The 23,523-nt window shown below is 42.5% G+C and overlaps 1 protein-coding gene across 1 annotated transcript in view; it reads right to left on the bottom strand.

The window, feature by feature from the left end:
* Positions 1 to 23,523, bottom strand: part of Fbn1 (fibrillin 1) — a 198,475-nt gene that overhangs the window by 29,401 nt on the left and 145,551 nt on the right. The window contains exons 34-48 of the mRNA XM_051183504.1: positions 23,176 to 23,301; positions 21,036 to 21,158; positions 19,260 to 19,382; positions 18,799 to 18,963; positions 17,049 to 17,117; positions 16,830 to 16,955; positions 15,818 to 15,940; positions 15,048 to 15,206; positions 14,337 to 14,408; positions 11,125 to 11,250; positions 8,059 to 8,181; positions 5,488 to 5,613; positions 3,561 to 3,677; positions 2,250 to 2,378; positions 1,318 to 1,437 (exon numbers count right to left, since the gene is read on the bottom strand). Of these exons, the coding sequence (XP_051039461.1) occupies positions 1,318 to 1,437; positions 2,250 to 2,378; positions 3,561 to 3,677; positions 5,488 to 5,613; positions 8,059 to 8,181; positions 11,125 to 11,250; positions 14,337 to 14,408; positions 15,048 to 15,206; positions 15,818 to 15,940; positions 16,830 to 16,955; positions 17,049 to 17,117; positions 18,799 to 18,963; positions 19,260 to 19,382; positions 21,036 to 21,158; positions 23,176 to 23,301 (1,827 nt within the window). The remainder of the gene's footprint in view (positions 1 to 1,317; positions 1,438 to 2,249; positions 2,379 to 3,560; positions 3,678 to 5,487; positions 5,614 to 8,058; positions 8,182 to 11,124; positions 11,251 to 14,336; positions 14,409 to 15,047; positions 15,207 to 15,817; positions 15,941 to 16,829; positions 16,956 to 17,048; positions 17,118 to 18,798; positions 18,964 to 19,259; positions 19,383 to 21,035; positions 21,159 to 23,175; positions 23,302 to 23,523) is intronic.

Genomic DNA, 23,523 nt, shown 5'->3' with positions numbered 1-23,523 from the left:
CTATTTCTTTTTCTTATATTAAAAATTAGCCTGCAGGTACCATGCTCTTAATAATAACAGATAGTATAGAATGGGTACATTTATTGATCATCTGGGGAATTCTTTTTATTTCTCTATATCTCTATTCTAGTTATTTTGGGGGACTTATGTAGTAATCATGAAGTAAATTATATGTCATGAAGAAAGGCAAAACAAGTGCATGTGAGATGGCTCAGAGGGTAAGTGTCCTTGCCATCATGATTTGAGTGTGGTCCTTAAGGAGAGCAGGTGTTGTATTCTGATACCCATATCGCACACATATGTAAGCATATGCATACACTCATGCCTACATACACACAGAAACAGATAAAGTACATTTTTTTTCTTAAAAAAAAAAAAAAAAGAAATAGTGGATAGGGAGATGAGTCCACAGTTAATAGCAATGGCCGCTCTTCCAAGAGCAACCCTGGTTTGATTTCCAGCACCCACATGGTGATTCACAAGGATCTCCAATTCTGAGACCTACCACCCTCTTCTGCCTTCTCTTGGCAGAAGACATGCATGCAGGCTAAACATCCATACATATAAAATAAATATTTTTCAAAAAATAACAAAAGAAAGAAATTGAACAATTCTTTTATAATTCATTTTGATATTTCTGCTTAAAATATCATCACTGGAATAGAATATAAATTGGATTTATAATGAAATTTCTCATTGGCAGTATTAAAAGTAGAGAAAACTCAAACCCATTGTGGTGACTGGCAGAACTGTTTAAAGGTAGGGGTGTGAACTATGTGACTTCTTGAGAATCCATCCAATCCTATTTACTTATGAAGCTCTTGTGATGAATCCTTCACTTAATGAAAAGGAATCTGTGCTGAGATTAAAGGAATGGAATGTCCTGTAATATTTGTTGAGAACTTATTCTCTAACAATACATTTCTACCCACCTACAACTGGACATCATAGACAAACTGTACAACCACTTTCACCTAGCCTTGAATGTGGACACTTAAAGAGATAAAGTGGATGTGAAGGCTATTTTTAGCCGTCAATTATGGCCACTTAAAATAATCTAATTCAGGAACACTATCAGTGAGAAAGAGCTAGGGCCACCAAAGCAGCCTGTGCATAGAGAAAACTAACACCCACAGTGATGTTAGGTGGCCATTCCTGTTTTGAAGATGAGGTCCAAAGTCATACCCTCTGACTTAGATGGTATGTATGTATGTATGTATGTATTTCAAACTGAAAAAACCATTACAAAAATGTGTGATTTCTGTGATTCTAGTGCAACAACCCAATTCTTCTTATTTCCCAGCAGCAGCCCCTTACCTTCACATTTGTCTTGCTGTAGGCTATACCCAGGTGGGCAAATGCATCTGTAGGAGCCATCCAAGTTCTGACAAGTTCCAGGTGCACATTTCCCAGGATCCAGAGCACATTCATTGATATCTGTAGAGAAAAGAAAGCGGGAGAGAGGCTCCTGCTGGCATGATTTCCATTAAACAGAGCAAATTCAATCAAAAGAACTAGAATCAAACCAGAGAAGCAGGCAACACTCATTAAAGGCCACACAGTCTCCCAGAGAGAAAGCAATTGCTTTAAAAGCTTCCCAGAGCATGCAATACAGCCACATTTTATTCTACCTGCCATAAATTACGTATGCCAAGGAAACTGTAGCGTGTGCAAGGGGTTTTAAAGACATTTAAAAGATTCTGTGAACTTACCTCTGGAGAGGTATTTTGAGCAAAATATAATGAATTACAACTATTAGTTAAACATTTAACAGTTAAAATGTTTTCTATGATTACAACCTAATTTTAAAATAAGAAAAAATGGTATGTATGTATTTTCTTAAATTAAAAATAAAGCCTTTACAGGCAAAATTAGTGTAAATCCTATGCTGATTTTTTTTTTCCTCTCTAGAGGCCCATACTAGGATTAGAATAGAGACTGCCTGATTCTGTGTTGGGCCTCTGGGGATGTTTTCCTTCCTTCCTTTTTAAATTTGAAGACTTCGTAAATACAATGTATTTGCATACTTTTCACCTTCCTGGTTCTCCTCCAACTCCTCCTCATGACCTCCAAATACCCCTCCTGAATTCATGATTTATATTTATTTTTCTGTTACACACACACACACACACACACACACACACACCAACGCCCATCAGTATTTCCCTTATTTGCACATGTTATATCTGACCCATTAGGATTGGCCTGTCCCTCTCACCCTCCTGGGCCTTGCTGGGCCCTGCACTCACCCACACAGGTCCTGCCATCAGGAGCCACCTCGTAGCCCTCATTGCACCTGCACTGAAAGGACCCCACTGTATTGACACACTGGCCATTTCTGCAAAGGTTCCCATTTCCAGTTGCACATTCATCAACATCTGAAAAACAAAATCTTTGTTAAGTTCCAAAGAAAATGTCAAAAATCCCAGCCATCATACTAAACTTTGGTGGCCTTTGTGGACTTGGCCAACATGAGAAATTACAATGAAGGTTTGGTTTCAACTACAGGTCCAGCTGTAGGAACCCATCCAAATATAACGAAAAGATTACAGTATCATATTAAAGCTAGCAATTTGCATGATAATTTTGTAGCCTAGACTTTGTAGTTTTTTGGCTTTTTGCATTTTTTAGTTAAAAAATTTAATTAGTATCCACAGAATTAGGTTTCATCATGAAATTTTCAAACAAAATGTTTTTGCAGATTTTCTGCTCCACTCAGACTTCCCAGGCTCTTTTTGCCCCCAAACCTCCTTTTGCTTTTATTTCTAACGTGTACCTCCGCCTTCCACATGCTTCCTCAATAACTACCCCCATCCCCATTTCTGGTCTCTTCATTTTAGATTTTATTTTTTAAAGGGTAAGACTGATTTAGTAGATACATAATTCAGATGAAGTCATAATTCAGTATTGCAATTAGACGTATTTATAATTAGCTTCTAACTCTATAGAGTATTTGATTCATTACTGTTTCTTAGCATCCCTTATTTTATTTAGTTTAGAATAATGGCTTCCATATGGCAGTTTCACACACGTTATCCTCACACCTTGCTCACACTCTCATTTCTAGGACCCTCCCTGTCCTTCCTGCCCTCCCACTGACCCCTTCCTGATCCCCAAACATTCTTCCTTCTGCCTCATGTCATATGTATATATGTTTTATACAGCGCATACATAAAGTTAAATCTAGATGCTGCATCTGAGGGAAAATGCCTATCACGTCTTAGTAATTTGTTTATTTGAAGAGAGACTGCAGAGAGGCATCTAGGCAAGGAGTTCCACAACTGTGTAATTTATAGACTTTTTTTTTTTTGTATTGTAACCTAAAGCATTTACCTTGAAATTCATTCAACTTAAATCAAAGCAGCTATAAAACTATAGCTGCTGTTACACAGTTTAATAAAGGCAACAGCATTACTACATATGACTTTTAATTAACACATTATATTTGATAGTCAAGTGACCAACTGTTAGGTAGAAGGTTGCACGTATTAAAGAGCAGCCTGCACCCTGACTGTGACGCAGGCAGATGCATGCCTTGGTGACTTCTTAGGCATACTCACCTATGCAGTCATTGTTGTGAGAAAGTATGAAGCCATGATTGCAGCGGCAGTTGAAGGAACCAATTGTGTTTCTGCAGGTCCCATTCCCACAGGCATCTCTCTCACACTCGTTTATGTCTGGGAGGAAGAAAGGCCAGAGAGAGACACCGTGACTAAAGGAGAAAGTGATTATGTCGTCGCAGATACTGAGGAGCAGTTGGGGCTGCAGAGCATCTACCCCAGGAGGCTGGAATGTTTTGGCTGATGGCATCGATGCCCTGGAGAAGCTGAGGTCAGAGTCTACACCTTGGAAATCCAGTGTTTCCTCACTTGGCACATGGGAGGAGGCAAGATGAGGACATGCAAACTGGACAGGAATTTTATTCTATTTGCTTCTCAAATTCTCCACCCTGGCCACTTTGCTCAAATATTTTCACTTGAAAATGGAAAAACTTCTGTGTGCATCTGGACCTTCATTTGTTGCCACCTCTGGCATACTTCAGCTTCCGTACTCCAAGTTACCCCAAAGTTGTGACTCATGGGCTCTGCCCTGCAATCAGCAACAGAACTCCATCTCCAGCTAGCCTGCCAATCTGGACACTTCTCCTTTTTCCCATAGTGATAACTCAGCAATCTCTCTGAATTCAGCTAAGGGATGAGATGGTACTCAATTTGGCTCAGTTCAGAAGCTCTAGTGTCATTTGTCTCTTTTATTTATTGATCTATGGCTTTTCTCTTTTTATTTACTAGTCTGTGGCTTTTCTCTTTGGTGCATTGTGAAGCTTATTCTAGCAACTTGAAGATTGTTACATTTCACAAAAACAGCTAGCATCTTTCTTGCATGCTATATTATAGGGGAAGTAGAAAAAAGTAGTTGTTTGTGATTCTGATGGAAAAGTTATGCTAGCTCCCCAGTGCCTTGAATGTGGACTGAGCATCACATCCAGATATGTCAGCCACCTGAGACTTGGGAAGGCACAGCAAAACTGCTGTGTTCATCCACAGCCAGGCCTGTTCTTTGTTAGAAGACATTTTTTTTTTTTTTTTTTGTTGGCAGGTTCCAGAAAGTTCAGATGGAGAGAGAGGAGGGGGGACAAATTCCTGTGACAATGCAAGGCAATGCAAGGAAGGGTAAGAAGCCACCGTGGGGTGGCCAGATCAGTTATGGAGAAGATGAGACATCATTCATGGGTAGACCTATTATAACCAAAGGCAAGTGGTTTAAGCAGGGCTCTGTAGGCTGTTTTTCCAGTATAAGTCTGATTCATGGGCTTAAAGACTCTCAAAGGACCAATGGCTTTGTCTTTAAGTCAGAAAAAGAAGGAAGGGAAGTGAGGCCAGGACTGTTACATATCTGTAGAGTCCTCTGACACTACTGAAAGGGGAGGGCTTGAAACCTTCACTACTGCTTCCTCTTTTCCCATAGGAAAATAATTCTTCACTCTCCCCTTTTCTAAAAAAAATTAATTTGCCTTTGAAGATTTGCTACAAACTGGAGACCTGTCATACATTCAAAGGTAAATCTAGTCTGACAAGTGAGCCCTCATAAATACTACCTAAAGCCACACACTAGTACCATTGATACAAACTAAGGTGTTGTGTCAACATATTTCTCAATTCAGCTGTTAGTTAAACTCTTTTTTTCTATGTCTGGGAATGTGGCTCAGTGGTAGAGGGCTCCCCTAGAACGCATGAGGTCATAAATTTGATCCCAAAGTGCAAGAGGATTTCTACACACGGGCAGTTTAACGAATATCAAGGAAGAAGGTTTTTGTGTTCAGATTGTCAAAGACTAGGTGGTGTGTCACTGCATACCCTCTCTTGTTTTTATTTTGTAAACAGCAAACTAATTAAAAAACAACTCAGTATTAAATCTTGCACTTACTCAGGTACAAATGAGTTCTTCAGTAAGAGCTGAAGAAAGACGCGAGTGTGAGCACACACTTACCCAAGCACATGGTTTGATCTGCATTTGTCTTGAAGCCTGTATGACAAAGGCAGTAGAAGCTTCCCACTGTGTCAATGCACTGCCCATGGCTGCATATGTTGGGGATTTCTTGGCACTCGTTTCGATCTGCAAATCAAAAGCATTTTAGGTGGACACTATGTTCATCTTCACGCTTTCTTACACAGAGAGGAGACTCAGGACATGAAATTACCGAACAGCTTTTTTTTTTTCCAGGCATCGCTCTCAGTGTGAAGCCTAACTCAAAATGGAGGTAGTTAAACAGACACTGGCATTCTGCCTATTTTCACTTTGAAATCGGTTAGACCTTACTTTACTTAGTACCTAGTGAACCCATGAAACAGCAGCCTCCATCAAAAGTATGTTGAAAGAAGAAAAAGAGAAACCTTAGAATGGGGAGAAGTGTTTTGTAAAGTGCCTAAGCAGCGTCTCAGATTGTGCAATTAATATCTCTAGGTTTTGGCACTAAAGATCATGGACACCTTGGGGCTTCCTTTGAAAATGTGTAGCAAAGTCAACCATATTATGCCTTTACTGAAACGGGACAATGTCGTAACGGAATAGATGCTCATAGCCTTATTGCTTTGTCTCACTCCTACAGCTTTCATTCTACCACATCCTGTTTTTAGTTGCAAATCCCTGCTGTTTATCTACTGGGTCTACAGACCCACCATTCACATTACCTCAGAAAGGCAAGGCCTGACCCTGGCAGAGATCTTTCTCACAGCCATCTCTAAGCAGAACTGATCCATCAAGACACTGTCTCAAACATAGGGGGAATTGGGATTATACAGCTCAGAAACTATGGCTAGCCTACAGAGAAAACTGTTAACAAATCTCACCATTCTCGTTTGAGAAAATATTTACAATGAAGAATGGATGTGCTAAGAAAGGGGATTTTCACTTTCATGACCAGAAAAGAGGGATGCCTTGGAGGGAGGCCGGTCACCATCAGGTGTTGCTGGATCTAGGAGCAACAAAATAAGCAACAAAAGGGAGATGGGAATGAAGATGCTTCTAGAATAAACTCTTCAGTGTTCAAAGCTGAACAGTAACAAAACTAAGGGCTTCAGGAACTGAGGGAAGTTGAGTTGTGGGCTGTATAAACTGTTCCCCCAGGCTTATCCTGATAGTACCAGGTGCAGTTACTGTTAACATTCAGTAAGGAAACACAGAGGGCTTAAGCTGGAGTAGGCTGTAGCTGGTTGACTTTTGTTGGTCTATAAATAGCCCAGCCTAATGGCCAGAGTAAATAGTCTAAAATGGCACAGTCAGTATGAGCAGCCACTCTTTATTTTAACTGGACTCATTTCACCCAGCTCTGAAGACATATAAATTAAAAGTAAAATGCAAGGAAGTGGAGCTAGCGCCAAAGGTCGCCTGGGTGTTGTGCTCTCTATCAGGAGAGCCGCATTCTTCCTGTTCTGTGTCTGTACTTGGTGGATAATCTCAGTTCCATTGACGGAACGCTAAATACTTGCACATGCTCCTTTAAACCCAACAAAACAAATCTGATTCGCAAAGTGAGTTTTTTGTTCTGTTCTTACACCCTCTTCCTATCAAGGTCTCATTAAACAATAGAAAATACCCTTCAGAGAGCAGCATACTTCCCACCACTTAATCAGCACAGGCCGGGAGAGCCAAGGAAAACCTGACCATGGTCACTGCAAGTTGTTTCATTCACAAAAGTACAAAAACCCAGGAAACTCACTTGGAAGTGAGCCCTGAGCAGGCTGGCATATTCTTCCTGACCGTAGAAGTGCCACGATTGTAACCATACTGAAACTCACACGAAGGCTGGTCTGAAGTGTTAGCTGCCTCTGAGCTGAAACACAAGGGTCTTCCTTTCCATGCCACTAGCTATGGGGACCATCAAAACTGACTACATTCACCACCTGTGTAAGTTGACAACACATCCCCTGCTTACTTACACCACATCCTCACAAGGGTAGATTGCAGACATTCCTAACCTCGGGCTAACTGTATGTAGGTCCTATGGAGGTGATGGGACTCTCAGTGTTTGCTGCCTTCAGGGAGTGATTTTTTTCAGGAAGATGTTTGGGAAGCTAAGGGTGTGGTAGCAGTGGTGTGTTTGTGTGTGTGTGTGTGTGCTTTAAGAAGATTTGCTCCAACTCAAGGTAGTATAGCCTTCTAGCATACATGTAGGAGGTAGTGGAAATCTTCCTTGTCTAAGGGAGATTATGTAGAAGCAAATAATAAAATAATAAATAATGAAAATAATTATTATTATAGTAATTATAATAGTAATAATTTGGTCATGAACACTGATTTTATGTGTGTGGGGAGGTGGATATTTCTGGGTGGGGTATGGATATAGGCAATTATTTGTGTAAATGACCTCTGCTTTGCTTTGAAAATATCTATAAAGGAGGCAAAGAGCTAAGTGTTTAGATATTCCAACAATTTTCCTGTTTCTTTTTGTTTCTCTTTAGTTACTTTGAGTTTATCAACCAGAGTCTTTACTTCTGTTCCTTAGCCTTATAATCGCTGAAGAACTCTGAGGGCAACAGCCTCTCAGTGGGTGCTACTTACCATTGCATTGGCCTGTGGAGGTGAGGCGGTAGCCCGGCTTACAGTCACAGCGGTAGCTGCCTGCAGTGTTGACGCACTCTGCATTGCGCTGGCACACAGGGCCGTTCTGACACTCATCGATATCTGTAAGCAGCAGATTATTTACTTCAAGTGAGAACGGGTCTATGTTGAGTCAGTGATGTATATCTTTCTATTTCCTCTAGGTTTTGAAATGAAAGCAATGGATATTTGTAACAGGTTCATTCATAATGGCAAGAACTTGAAAGCAACCAAGATACCCTTCAGTAGGTGAAGGCATTATACACACACTGTGCTATTTAAAGGTGGTTAAAAAAAAATCAGTCAATATCTACAAGAACACATGGGAAACACTCACATGTGGATTAATAAGTGAAAGAAGCCACATGAAAAGGCTAAATACCGTTCTGATCCCAACTATCTGAAATTCTGAAAAAGGCAAAACTATGGGACTAGAAAAGAGATTCGTGGTTTCCAGGGCTTAGAGTGGGGATAGAGGGGAGGGCAAGTATGTAAAACCCAGAAACATTTTAGGGCAGAGAAACTATGATACAATCACAGTAGATATGCATCACTATGATACAATCACAGTAGATATACAGAACACTATAAATTTGTTCTTATCATCAGGGAGTGCGATACCAATAGCGGATCCTATTCCCTAGGAGATGAGGCATAAAAGGCTCAGGAAGGGGACAGAACTTGGAAGGCTCAGTAAGTCCCAATGGAGAAAGGCAGAAACAGTATCCCTGGAGAGGAGACTCTGGCCAGCCAAGCTGCCTTCAAGTTGAGTCATTTGTTTGGGAACCAGTTTTCATGAACTGTCCCCCGCATTGGGGGAGGTGGGGCTTTTCCGTGATGCACCTGCCTATGGCCACCCATGCTCCTGAATGAAATTCCTCACCCACACACCTGTATATAACTCAATAAACTCACTAGATCACTTCCTGGAGTGAACAGAAGTTTGTCCAGACCTCCCCAGGAAAAGGCATAACAGAAATCCGTCAGGATGCCTCTCAGGCCTGTGCTCCTATGGTGGGAAACTCTGCCCACCACTGGTGGAGGGAGCTTCCAGGAGTGTCAGTCTGGGGTGAACTGCACCTCTCCCAGCAATAGGCCCATGAGAGCAGTATGCCAATGCTATTAGAGACAGCCCTGTTTCACCCACTAGCTTTGCCCTGATCGTAAATTGTAAAGAAACATGAGTCAACCATACCATAGAAGCCAAGTGGTATGACAGGCAGGCACTTCTGTGGCACAAGAGCCCAACATCTGCTCATGCACTTCCCTTGTGGAAAGTATAAATATGGAAGTCCCCCCAAACATTCCAGGAATCCATTCCAATTTCACGATGGCTGAGACATGCATGGAAACAGCCTTCATTTGCTGTTTCATGTTGAGAGCTAAGAATGTGGTGGGAAGCAGCGGAGTGCATTTAAACACTCACCTCAAGGCGAATAATTTGTGAAATGGAGACTAAAAATTGGAGGACTTAATCTTAAGGTTCTCGGAGTGTGACTCTTTCTTGACACCTTTTTAAGCAGAACCAGAAAGTGAAGCAAGCTGGGCCTTTCCTGCAGCAGGGGATCTTGCTCTGGGCCCAGCTGCAGGCTTTCAATCTCACGTATGTTGCAAGGTCTGGGTTGACTTTTTACTCATGGGTGGCCTTGCCTATGCGTCCTGGCCAAGGGCAGCACTTTTGGCAAATGTAAGTGGCAAAGGGGTATTTGGGTAATTTTCCAAGGGGCCTCCAGATGGATATAGGAGAAAGTACAAGGGAAAAGCAGCAGGCATCCCGAGACATGTACCAGAAGGGAAAGAAAACAGCCCAAGAAGAGAACAAGCCACTCCAGCACCACAAGACCTGCTGTTTCCAGTTCTCCCTGCATGGAGCTTTCTCTGCAGGAACCTGGTTCCTAAAAACACCACAGCTGGGGCCATGCTCTGAACTGGCTATCTCCTGAGAAAGGCTCAGACTGGCTATCACCCTGCCCCCAACCCACACAGCAAGCAGAGTAAGTGAGGTGTGTGCCCAGTTGGCCACAGTGGTTGAAAGCTGGCAGGAGAGCCTAACAAGCTTGTGGTTAGTAAAGGAACGTAACTATGTGTGGACTGTAAGCTGTCCCTGATTTAGAGGCACAGGTTTGTTAATGTCAAAATATTGACATGTGCGCCATCACACATACTCCAAGGGGTAATGACGCAACCTTTCTATAATGTGTAAAATTTGGCTAGAGGCCTGCTGCCGAAGCATTAAGTGGAAGCTGACCCCAGTTATCCCAGAGAACATCACATATTTCATACGCAGCAATGTCTTTTCCACTAGAATGCAAAAAGAATGCTATCTTCCCTATTGGAGGGAAGAAGTATGAAGTGTTACAAGGAGGACTCAGAATCTCTGCCTGTACACAGGGCAGCAGGAGGCAATTGGGAGTCCATCTGTGTGCATGCCAACATTCTCCATATAAAATCACATTTGTTTTTCTTGCCATTTAGAATTCTCTCATGTGTTTGGAATATTGTTTTTTTTTTTTTTTTTACCATTGTTTCCATTTTCATTTTGGGGGAGCACATCTCTGTTTCCAAGAGAACACTGACTCTGACATTTAGCTAAAGATGACTATCCTCTTGTGTTTGCTTTGAAGATAGTGAAACAAAAGCAATCTGTTTGACACACCCAGGAACTCAAACCTTTTCCTATTAGCTGGGAAACTAATATATCATGTGTTGGGGAAAGAGGCTTTAGAATGAACATCTTAGTTTCCTCCATAGGAGTTAATGGGAAAAAAGTGGTGTTTTTTTTTTTTTTTTTTTTTTTGTTGTTGTTTGTTTTGTTTTTGTTTTTCATGAAATCTCATGTTGGGCTCTATCTCGTGCTTTTCTTAGTTAATTTTTAAAACGATAATTTTGTCAATGCTGGAAGAACTTCCTACAGTGTAGTTTTCTATTCTAGCTCCTGAACTGAGTCCAGTATTGTAGAATTTACAAGGGTGTTGCTAAGTAGCTTGCCAGTTGCTTTATTTGTAGACGTGGTATAGTCACACTTACCTTCACAAACCAGTAACTTGTCATTATAGAAGAATCCTACTGGACACTCACACCTGAAGCTGCCGACCATGTTGATGCACACTCCATTTTCACAGACCCCTGGGATCTCCCGGCATTCATCAATATCTAGAAACAGAGAAGCCCCTTGTGAGCAACAGTGCGGCCCACAATCCTATGAAAGCTGAAGGCTGGAAAGACAGACACACATGTGTCTATGTGGATTCCATATCCTTTGGGTTAGGTTTTGTTGCAAAACTTCCAATTTTTAAGGTAGGGACCACTTTTAGATCTACTGAGTAACATGTATGCCAGATGAGGAGGGATTGATTGCAGACACCATCAAGGGTGAGGAAGGACTGTCATGGTTTGAGTTTGTCTGCGTCTTCTCCCACAGGGACCCTCTCTCTGCTTGTCAGAGTTTGACAGACCATGTCAGTTGGACAGACATATAATGTAAGGGGCTACACTCACCAATTTCTAGTTCCTGGGGCTCTAGAGGGATTTTATTTTCTTATAATCAGGAGGCTCCATAGGGTATTTGCCTGCCAGAATTGCAAGGGGACAGCCATGGGCTAAGGTGGAGGTTGTTCATTTTTATTTTATGTGCATTGGTAGTTTGCCTATATGCATGTCTGCTGGAAGCTATCAGACCTCCAGGAGGAGGAGTCATGGGCAGTGGTAAGCCACCATGTGGGTGCTGGGGATTGAACCCAGGTCCTCTGGAAGAGCCACCAGTGCTCTTAACCATTTAGCCATGTCTTCAGCCCTAAGGTGGAGCTTATAAGAAGAAGAGAAACCTCAAAAGAACACACCCCGAAGCCAACCTATCCAAGACCCTTTCTCAAGAGTTTGACTTTGAAGACAAACTGACCTCATTAATGGAAAACACAGCTTAGCATCTCCACGGAAGATGTGGGCTGTGAAATTAGGAAGGGGATCATGAGGGAAGAGGAAAGGTCCTCAGGGAAGGTGAATTAGGATAATGGGATACATGTAGCAAGGCAGCAGACGCGGGGCTGACTGGTGGGACTAAGGGGACCAGTCAAAGGCTCAGTGGGAGTGGGGAGCAGGGGAGAGAAATGGCTGAGAGAGTCACCACACATGTGCATGGAAAATGTCATGTTTACATATTTATCATGCCCATTGCCTTACTAATCTAAACAACTGATTTGCTAATCTAAACAACTAATAGAAAACAAAACAAAACCAAAAAACCTGCAAGGATACAATTTGAAAACATCACTATTTTGAATACTGGCAATTTTGTCTTTAGATTCTTATACCAATGTTAAATAGCCATGTGAGGTAACATCACAATTACGCTTTATCTGCAAACAAAAATCAATTTAGAACCAATTCTTTTGGTATAGGTTAAAAAATGAAATAGGGTCACCCACACCTGTTAGCTCTAAATAGGAATGATGTGTTATTGTCCAGCTTAGTAAAAACTGACTGAATCAAATCTCTAGTCATTATTAGGTACAAAACAGCAAAAGGATATTATTAAATGTTTTCTTTTTCTTTTCCTGTCTGGATTTCATTTCCACTTGGAGAAGTTGATATCTTAAGACAAGATTAATAAATGTGCCATATAGTTTTAGTCACTCAGGAATGGACTCTATATGACAACACTTCTAAGACCTTTCAGAGGGAGGCTACAAACTCAAATAAAAAAGACTTTACAGTCATCTAAGTGTTTTGTCACAGTGGAATTTGGTAACACCAAGTATATTGCTAAATACCATGTTTCTAGCTGCCCAGAGCTAGAAGCCAAGCAGATTGTGAGTCAGGACTGGGTTTCGGTCCCAGCTCTGTTACTAATTATCTAGGTGGCCTTGGGTGAGTCCTTTCCCTTTTCTGGGCCTCTGTCTTTTCTACTGGAAAGCAAGGAATTTGGACATGATGCTGGGAGGTCTTCCTAGGTCTCCTAGTGTATGGTGCTAATGCCATTTCAAGTCTTTGCCGACTGCCAGCTGTGGGGGCCAGGCCTTGCAGGGTTACATGCCTGCAACTGCCCATGGAGACCCATTAGCATTAGAGGCCACTTACTTCCCAATCACAGATTCTAGACAGATGAAAAGATGTTTGGGAAGGAGAAAAACGGAGTAGCTAAGGCCAGGTGTTCCATGCCAATGTCATTTAGCAGTTTTTCTTTCCAAACCATGACATTTCTTTGGATGTTGACTAGCCTGCAGAGCCATATGGATTTGGCACTGAGAAAGCCTGCTGATTGCTGGAACAGGTCCTTGTTTTCTTAAACAAGGTCACTGGAAAGGGGGATGTGGAGTTGGGTTTTACTTACTAGGAATAAGGCAAGACAAAGCAAGTGGCGGTGTCTGCTACCAGACGCGGTCGCAGAGGCTTAGGGGGCATCTAAGGATGGACATAAATCACATGAGGGAGACACTGGGAATGCAGCAGCTTCCATGGACTTTGGTGGTATTTGCTTCTAAACCGCAAGGGCACTGGCTGTGCTGGCTAACCTCTGTGCAACACTCCTCAATCTACAGTGCTTCCAAGTGTAGTACAAACTACTAACCCATGGCAGGCTCTGCTTCAGGCCTCCATGGAAAAGCTTTTTGTTTTGTTTTGTTTTTTCTGAAACAGGGTTTCTCTGTGCAGCCCTGGCTGTGCTGGAACTCACTCTGCAGACCAGGTTGACCTTGAACTCAGAGATCCCCTGCCTCTGCCTTCCCAGTGCTGGGATTGAAGGCGTGCACCACCACTACCTGGCTCTGAAAAGATTTTTATACTCTTGAAATTCTCCAGGCAAGAGGCTCACAGGGAAGCCAGAGGAGACAGCATTGATAAGCAGGGGGCGTTGTGTGTAACAAGCACTCATAAAGAAAGTAAAAAGTCTTGTTGAACTTAGAAGGAAAGACTGGGGAATTAAGGTAAATCCAATGTCAGCTGGCCCTGTCCTCCCTTTGATGACACCCAGGGCTGGATTGACTAAACTTGACTTCCTTGAAAGCCTCCCAGGTCCCTTAATCATGAGCAGTAAAGGCTTCTGACCATTAGGTGGCGCCGGAAAGGGCTTCATATCGTGGTACTTCAAAACCTTTAATAATGTTCCCTTCTCAGAAAAGAAAAGGAAAAAGTGAACCTAGGAAAACGATGGTGTGTGTATACCATCCCCCAGCCCGCTTTTAACACAGTGGCTGGAGCAGAGCACCACCACCACGCTCACAAGCGTACAGGCTCAAACTCACCCACAGGTAAGCCAGTGTAAATGTCAATCACAAAGCCTGGCCTTTGACTTCCACAGAGGGTAGCAAATTCATCTGCAAGAGTTCAACAAAGAAGGGGCAGAGGTCAGGGATGAGCAAGAATTCAGGGAGAGAAATAACTACACAAACATTTATGGAAATACTTCCGTCTGAAAATACTGCAGATGTAACCTTGCCTGTAACACAGACACAGATCTCCCCAATAGTGTGGGAGAAATGGTTTCTTCACCCTCCACTCTGGTTGCTATGTCTGGTTTTCACGTGGGTTCTCAACATCCCTACTAGGGTCCTTACATTTGTGGGGCAAGTGGTTTTTGTACATAGCGCCTTCTCCACAGCCCAAGGCTAGTTTTAAATCCACAAAAAAAAAAAAAAACTATGTTCATTTAGTCATCGTATTGGTTTCCCCGATGTTTCCAGTGTTGTGATGTAAACAATGCTAGCAATGTTTATATTTTTGTGAGATGATGAATTTACAGGACTGGTTAAAAATTTGGATGTAAGTTAGAAAATTTATCCTGTCATTTGGTTTTCAGCAGAAAGGACCACAGTGAACAGAAAGATAAATGCTTGCCTTTGGAGGTCAAATCTTCCCTCTGGAAATACACTCTTTTCTCACTTTACTAAGATTGACTTGTTCTAGTAATTCCCAAGCAATTTATCAATGATGGTAGCAACAAAACCAAATGTCACCTGTGCTCGGGATGGGACACTGTTCACAGGGCTTATTCCAGGCTCTGCCAATGTTGTAGGAGCAACAGCACACCTTCTTGGTCATGTTGAACAGGAGTTCTCCATCACAGGTCTGGTTGTCAGCATAATAGTTTCTGTAGCACAGACTTCTTCTCATGTCTAGAAGAGAGGGAAACAGAAGGCAAGGTGATTCCATGGGCTCTCCTCAACAGGAGTCTCCAAAAGCAAGCACAGATGCTAATCCAGCTATGGTAGGAGCAGACAACCATCAAACACACAGCTTCTCGGCTAGCCATGCTGCTGCAAGCAAAGGCACTCTCTGGGGGTCTGTGCCACGGAATGAAGTCATTACATAGTGCAGCATTAGCAAACTCTACACCGCCCTCCACCCATGCTCCTTGCAACAATTCTCCACTGCTATTTGGCAGTGGGCCTCTTATTTCTGCTCGTGATGTTTTAATGCTGTAGTTCAGTTCCCTAATGTAATTGTATGAAGACACACCTATAAGTCAAACAAAAGCAGTACTATTAAACTGTTTGGCATCTTCCAACATCACATTTTAAAGAAAAACCTTCAACCACCCACACACAGTGGTGAAAATGCCAAACTTATCGTCTACAGGGGGCATGCTTGGGGGTGGGGTGAACTGAATTACAACAGTTCAAAGGAGGAAAGCACTCTGATGAGGAGAACAAGGCCAAACCCCAGGCTTGACTGGTCTTTGCAGACCAGAGCCTGGCCCGCATGCTTGAGACACACTCAGACTCACCCATGCAATTGTTTCCCCCATTCACTTGCATGTAGTCTGGAGGACAGATGCAGGTATAGTTGCCTACGGTGTTGTAACATGTCCCTGGGCCGCAGATTCCAGGAGTCTCACATTCATTCACATCTACAACCCAAAAGAGAAGGTGTTATGTGACTGTGAAAGCATTGCTCTGGAATGGGCAGGTGTCTAGTGTCAGTGTGAATGTTGACAGCAAAGAACAAAGCCTCCACACGGAGGACTTGAAACCCAGGTGTGAACAGCAGGTACTCAGTCCATGGGTGTCCCTTCTCTATGTCAGATTTTCAGCAAAGAAGGTTTACAAAGGAACTCATCATGTGAGCACTTTTGATGTGAGCACTTAATAAATCAGTCTTTAATGTTCTCCCAAAGCACCAAGACATGGAAATGGGCAAAATCATAGCTGCCAAATATACTTCAGAAAGACAATGACATACGTCATATGTTCATAGATACAATCTAGACTGAAGCCATCAGCAACTAGCATCCTAAACCTTCACTGTAAAGCAATGCAGGAGGGATCCTTACCTCTCCATTTCCAACATGGCAGCCCACAGGAGTATTTGTTATTTGAAAGTCTGAGCACTAATGCTAATGCACTGTGATATTCAAATAATTCTTATTGAAAAGGTCTCTCCCCTAATTGGTCCTCTGAATCCTCGATATAGATAGATTCCCCCTCACTCTACTATTCAGTCCTTGGGCTAAATTGTTCCCAAATTTTAAAAAAATGGTTAAAATTCTTCATCTTTAAAAAAGTGAATAAGGCCATTGGTTTCATCTTAAAGACAAAGGGTTGCCTTCTAAGGAAGGCTCATCTGAACACACTTCTACAGAAAAAAAGTGGTTAAGGATGGGAAAAAGTACCTAGAACTGCCCATACACAGAGAGAAGAGGCTTAATAGTTTAGTGAAAATGGATTTTCTAAAGAACATGGTTTATGTTAGTAGGTCCTCAGTATGTGAAAGAACATATCCCACAAGGGTTCACTTACCGTCACACACTCGAGTGTCTTCATTCAGGTAGTAACCAGTTGGACAGCGGCACTGGAAGCTGCCGAAGGTGTTGATACACTTCCCCCCCTGGCACAGCCCTGGAAGCTCCTGGCACTCATCGATATCTATCAGAAGGAAAAGAGAGCATGTCTTCAGGATGGCAATCAACCCAGGTCATGCAAATGGTGTGTACGTTAAGACAAAGGAGAAACACTTGCCTTCCAATATAACAGTGATGGGGTTTGGACGAAAACCTTCTCCTCCGGGGCAAAGGATTTTATACTCAGCTATGGAAACAAAAAGTTCTAAATGAATTCCTAATATCTTCAGGACAAATGCTGACACATCTGACAGAAAATGCTAACCTTCCAGAACCTTTGGCTCTTATTTAGCCTTTTCAAGCAAGTGAACGTCTTAGTGGACATGGATTGCTTCCCAAACATAAGGCTGCTGCACCGATCTTGGAAACCTGCAGTTACTCTCCTGGTCATACATTCTTGTGACATATTTCATTCTCTATCCTACTACTGCTTAAAAAAAATAAAGAGTTCCCCTCCATTTCTGTTTCCTGCCAACTTCACTCATTCTTGCTGTATTTAGCATTCATTCCTGGGTGCCCCAATCTCCTCTAATAATGAATATTAGCCCGTCTCTAAAACCCTTTCCAAACAGAGCTTAGGGGATTCTTCCCACTGCCCTCCTTGATGTCTAGATATTTTTCTCACTCTGCTGCCACACACGTGATGCTGAAACCCTGATTAAAAAAAAATTTCCCCCAGCATCTTTTAACTCCTCCATCAAGCCACGAGGATCCACACAGAGCATTTATTTCAGTGTCATGCATGTGAATGACGGGCACCCAGCCTATGATATCATCCTAAAGAACCCTAGACTCATTCTTTTATAAAGATCAAAGTCTGCCTGAGCTTGGCCCTTGCCCTGGCTTTATAAAACCACATGGATTCATATATGTTTAAATTCCCATTCTAATTCGAGCTAGTGACCTTTTGGTAATCACTATTCATTTATATAGCTGAATTTCATATTCCCAAATCGCAATCTTGGGTTCCTCTTAATATCAATGACATTGGGTCTCTACCCTTTTTAGTTTCCTTCTTCCCCTCTTTTAGGTGTCTCCTCACTTATGTCATATCCTCTTTTCAAAGTGTAGATCAAAAGTTCATAAAGTGGTCAGTACCCACCCACCTCTGACGTGAACTAAGGCCCCTCTCCCTGAAGAGGAAGGAAAAGGTGGTGCGTGCTAGGCTGTGCCTTTGTTCTGCCTTAATGGTTGCATTCATACCTAAGAAACTAACCTGGCAAAGGTCACACAGCCACCACTCACAGACTCCTAACTTGAACCTAGTGCGTGTTTTCTACCACATGTAACTCTGTGCCTAGTCTCCTCCCTTCATGGTTGAAGCCTATGCTGAATCGGAGCTCTTACATTTGGGTCCCATTCTGCCTAACAAGTGGACCATTCTTAGACGGCAGGCCTCTGACTACTTAATCTTTCTATTCTCAACATAACTGGTGAATATTTTGAGGAGTAAATAAATGACCCTTCATCAAGAAACGAATCAATGTTTATCCCAGTATACCATGGAAGCAGCAGGCACTGACTTTGGCCAGTCTGGCTAAGCCTGATTGTAAATCAAAGTATGAGATAGAAGCCCTCTTTAAAGGAGGTATACTCTTTACTACCTTCAAATATACTTGAAAACCTAGTCCTGGAAGCATTAGGGTAATTCTGTCTTCTTGCCAAGGACACACTCCCTGGCCTATGTCAACTTTTAGGGCAAGCAAAGAGTACTGTTATGTACTGAGGGTGGCCTGATGGGAGTGACCCTGCCTTTTCTGTCATAAACAGAGACACTAGTAGCTCCTCCTTCAATTGCATCTCCTTTGTGCATCTAGAGAGAACTGGTCTGGGATGGAGTAATAACAGCCCGGAAGCTGTCCACTTACATGTGTTCACAGCTGGACACAGCTCACACGGAGTTCCCCAGGCTTTACCCAGGGAACAACAGCAGGAAGCCTTGGAAACACCAACTCCAATTTCATTGCTACAGGCTGTATCTCCATTGTCTCCTCGGGGCCGGATATCCAGATAGCAGTTTCCAGAACGAGTATCTATTTACCATACACAAACATACGAAAGTCAGGCAAATCCTTCCCACCATAGTAGTAGGAGGGGTAAAGAGTTAAACTCATTTCTGAAAGTGTTTAAAAAATCATAATTACTTTTATTAAGAAGCTGAAAAGTGCCCAAGAATATATATTGGCGACTTTCCTTCAGAAAAGAAAGCTCAAAGTACACAATGTGCTTGAGAAATATTTAAATTATACTGTTACTTTTGATGAACCATTGAGTTACTCTTTTAAAATAACAAACAGTACCTGTCTCAGGACAGCTTTACGGATCTTACCAACACAGCCAACTCGAGTTGGATTCAGCTCAAAATCGGGTGGACAGTCACATGTGTAACTGCCTGGAGTGTTGACACAATTCCCACTGATACAGGTGGTTGGATCCAGACACTCATTAACATCTACAGCCAAATAAATGGGCAGAATTAACCAGTGTCAGGTGTGGACTGACACCCCCAAAGGAGGTTGCATCTAGCCTAGGACTCCTGACAAGAAACCAATCAATCCTTATGTAATTATGTCTAGTGATGCAACCTCCCACCCCTGAGAGGCACCTCCCCAGGAAGGAACTGTATCAAAGCCGTGATCCAGCCCCTACCCCCTGGACCTGTTTACCCTTCAAATTTGTCACCAGAATAAAATGTAACTTTGGAACTGAGAAAAGTATTCCAGTTAAGCTAACTAATGGCGACACATTGTTTTGACCTCAGTCAACCAAAATTTCAGACATAGGCTTATAAAAACAATACATTTATTATGTATGGCATGTTATTTTGTCAAATTAGAGCAAGATGTCCCTGGGAATACTTGGGAGTACGCTGTCTGTACTGTCTTCTGTGCACACATAGGCAGGAATCCTGGAGTGTTTCTTCAATATCATAGTATCTCCCTATACAGATGCTGTCCTGGACATTTCCCTTTTGGTTTCTATTCCAAAAAGATCTACAACATTCCAAATATTTAGGATATATATATATATATATATATATATATATATATATATATATATATTCTAACCCTGTACAGTCCTCATCTCTATTTTCAGTGCTTAAGAAATCCCCCAAACTAGACAAATAGCTTTGGAGAGGACAGCCTGCGGAATTGGGACACTTGTCTGCTGGTGTTCCTATGGTCTGGAAACCCTGATGTCCTCCAGAGTGAGACCTCTACTTCCTCTGTACCTTGATTAGGGGGGCAGACTAAGAAAGAAACCAGCCAGGAATGTCAGCCTTTTCTTGGTACCAAAGGGAATTGTGTGGCTGTAATTTTTCTAATGTTTTTTTTTCCTGTGTTCCCTGGGAGTCCTTGGTTCTACAAAAAATGACTTATGTATTAAATCGAGCATAGGAGATGGTTCAGTGGGTGCAGTGTTTGCTATGCAAGGATGAGGACCTGAGTTGATATCCCCTGCACCTACATAATCCTAGGACTGGGAGGAAGAAGCAGGAAGGCCCCAGGAGCTCATGCCAGCCAGTGAGTTCAAGTTCAACAGGAGAGCATGCCTCAACAACGAAATGGAAACCAATAGAGGAAGACACTGGATGGTGACTCTGGGCTCCACATTCATACACACAGACTCTTAACCACCTCCTTGTACTCCCAATCACCACCACACATAAAGCAAATGCACAGGCAGCCTGTATTTATCAGGCATTCTGTGGTCAGTACCTGGAGCAGAGATGGAAAGCTGTGGGTATGATATTGGAAATGTACAAGGAGCAAACCAGAGATCCCAGGGCAGGGCCTTTGAAAGGATGTTCTGAAGATGTATTCAAGGAGGGAAGAAGATGGCAGGAAGCCAGACAGCTAGAGCACCCCAGAAACATCACTTGGGAGCCACAAGCTCAAGTCCAAGCCTGCAGACCTGTCTCTTTTCTGTGCATCTTCACATCTCATCAGTTCAAGGCCTGAGAAAACTACCCTAGACTCTCAATGCCTTCCTCTTCCTTTGTTTTCCTCTCAAGCTTGTATAGTCCTGGTGATGCCCCAGCAACGGCACCCCCGCCTCCCCGGGGATATCTGGGAGCCCATCTTTAACATGAGGGATTCTTTACCTGTGCAGTTCCCACCACTTCGGTCCAGTTCGTAGCCAATTTCACACTCACAGCGAAAGAGGCCTGGGAGGTTGTGACAAGTTCCAAAGACACAGATGTTTGGAAGGGAGCACTCATCGATATCTTGTGGGAGGGATTAAAAAAAGAGGGAGAATTTTTTTAAATTTCCCCTTTAAAAGCTACCCAGTAAAATCAGACAATGGATATCAGTATTAAGCAAATGGAGTCTACCTGATATCAATCTAAGCAGCTCTCTAGACATTCGGGGGATTTGTCTGCACACAGGAGCCTTGCTAGTGACAGGCTCTATTTGCTCAGACCCCATCAAATGTCAAGCCATAGGCTGATCATCCCCTTTGTATTATTTGATATGGGTCTACATTACTGTTGTAAAGCAAGAGCCAAGCAGAACAAGGTAGACCAAGTTCTTGAGTTGTTCTTGTCTACATATTCCCTAATTTTAGTGAACTAAAATTTTAAGACCCTTTTGGGGCAGATTTAAAATTGAGTTTTGTCCTCCATCCCTGGTTCTCCGGTGTGCTTGCTGAGGCCTCTTTCAGGCCTCTATCACTGCTCCACAGGGGCACTCTGCTTGTGTGATGAGTGCACCCATTTTCAGACTGGAGACTGTTTTAACCAGGCGTGACTACTCTGCCGGTGATGATTTATGTTAAGAGCAAACAAACAAACAAACAAACAAACGAAACCTTTCTGTAAGTTTTAAGGGAAGCAACATTGCCTCATCCCTGTTTGTATCACAAGAGGTGGTACAGTACCTGTTTCCCCTGGGCATGGGAGTACAGAAGTAAACAAGGCATTAGGCTCACCAGCAAGGCAATAATCTAGTTTCTTGCCTCAGAAGTTTTATATTAGTACTGCATTTTTAACATGAACAGGATAAAGAACACCCAAGGAGTTTGTAACTAGGGGTACAGAAATTGGTGTGTATGATACAGCTGAAGAGTGATTATGAATTCATATCTGTTTAACAAGGCACAGCTATCAGTAACCCACTAATGGGGCCTTGCCTAAACTTCTGTCAGTCCTTATCATCTATTTACTTCTGAAATCATTTTAGCCCACTGTAGGTCCTAATTACTTTAATGAAGACAGTGTGCTTAGATTTGACAAGTGTGAGTAAGGAGAAGAATCTGTTGTTTCCTAATCGGATCCTTCTTAAGTCAGCAGGTTCCCAGGACTCTTCTGGTCCAACCAACACTTCCCAGAAAGACAGAACTTGAGGCTGAGAGACCAAAGCAAGTGGTGCTATTCCAGGGAATTCGCCTCCAGGGACATGTCAAATTCTGTTCTAGGTCTACATGTGAGAGATATTTGGAGAATGTCCTAAGATATATTTGGGACATTACTCCACACAAGGAGCAAACTCTCTGTTGTCATTATCTGGAAGCCTTGACCTCCAGAAACTGCAGGCAGGTAGAGACTTACAGCCATGTTTCTCTACTTACAGACAACCCTCAGACAGAACAGCAGGGACCTGTGCTTTGACAGTTCTTTTTTTCCAGAAGTAGGGACAACTGAGTCACACTGAATTAAATGTACACGGTCATTGTTTCTTATGTCCATCCTATTAGCTAGCATTGCAGATCACTTGGCCCAGATTTTCTCTGCATAAACAGAAATGGTCTACCTGAGGACTAACCCTCCATACTAGTTACTTGTCTTTTTGGTGTGACAAAATATCCTCAAAATATAGTAAAACTAAGAGTCTTTATTTTAGGTCATGCATGTTCACGGCAGGGAAGCCATGATGGCACAAGTTTCCCCAGTCAGGAAGTAGAGAGCAATGAATGCTAGCATGAAGTTTTCTTTCTCTTATTTTAGCTAATCCAGTACCCCAGGCTATAAAATGGTGCCACCAGAGTTAAGATGATTCTCACCTTGGTTAATCTAATCTAGAAAATCCCTCACAGGCATGCCAGGAGGCTCAACCTTTAGTGCTTCTAGATCCCCTGAAGCCATCAATACTAACCATCAATCCCCTCTACAAACTGGACTGAGCAGCTTAAATGGGAAGGCAAAACATATTCAAGTTTAAAATAGGGAAAAAAAACCCCATAATATTTGCATAAGCAAATCTCCTGCAGCGCTGCAAGGCCCCTTACAGCCTCCCCATGGTTACCTTCACAGGCCTTCCCGTCAGCACTGGGCACGAAGCCCATGTCACATTCACAGCGGTACCCGCCAGGGGCGTTGAGGCACTGGCCATTGCCACAGAGGTTCAAGTTCTCAGAGCACTCGTCAAGGTCTGCAGACAGAAACACAAGCTATGATTTTGCAGTCAAGCACTTTCCAATGCCTCAGGTCCTATAATTTTTATAACTGCCAAGTTCCTGAATATAACTGTACTTTATCATAATTGCTGTTTGAGAAATTTACATTCACTGGTTTTCTCTTCTGAATGCAATATGCAGCAGTATGGGGTGCAGATTCAGAATGCTGAATGCGAAATAATCACCAGTGCTACAAA

This window comes from Phodopus roborovskii, unplaced genomic scaffold (genome assembly GCF_943737965.1).
Source record: "Phodopus roborovskii unplaced genomic scaffold, PHOROB, whole genome shotgun sequence".
NCBI lineage: Eukaryota > Metazoa > Chordata > Mammalia > Rodentia > Cricetidae > Phodopus > Phodopus roborovskii.
The sequence above is the reverse complement of the archived record's forward strand: the minus strand, read 5'-3'. Positions and strand labels throughout refer to the sequence as shown.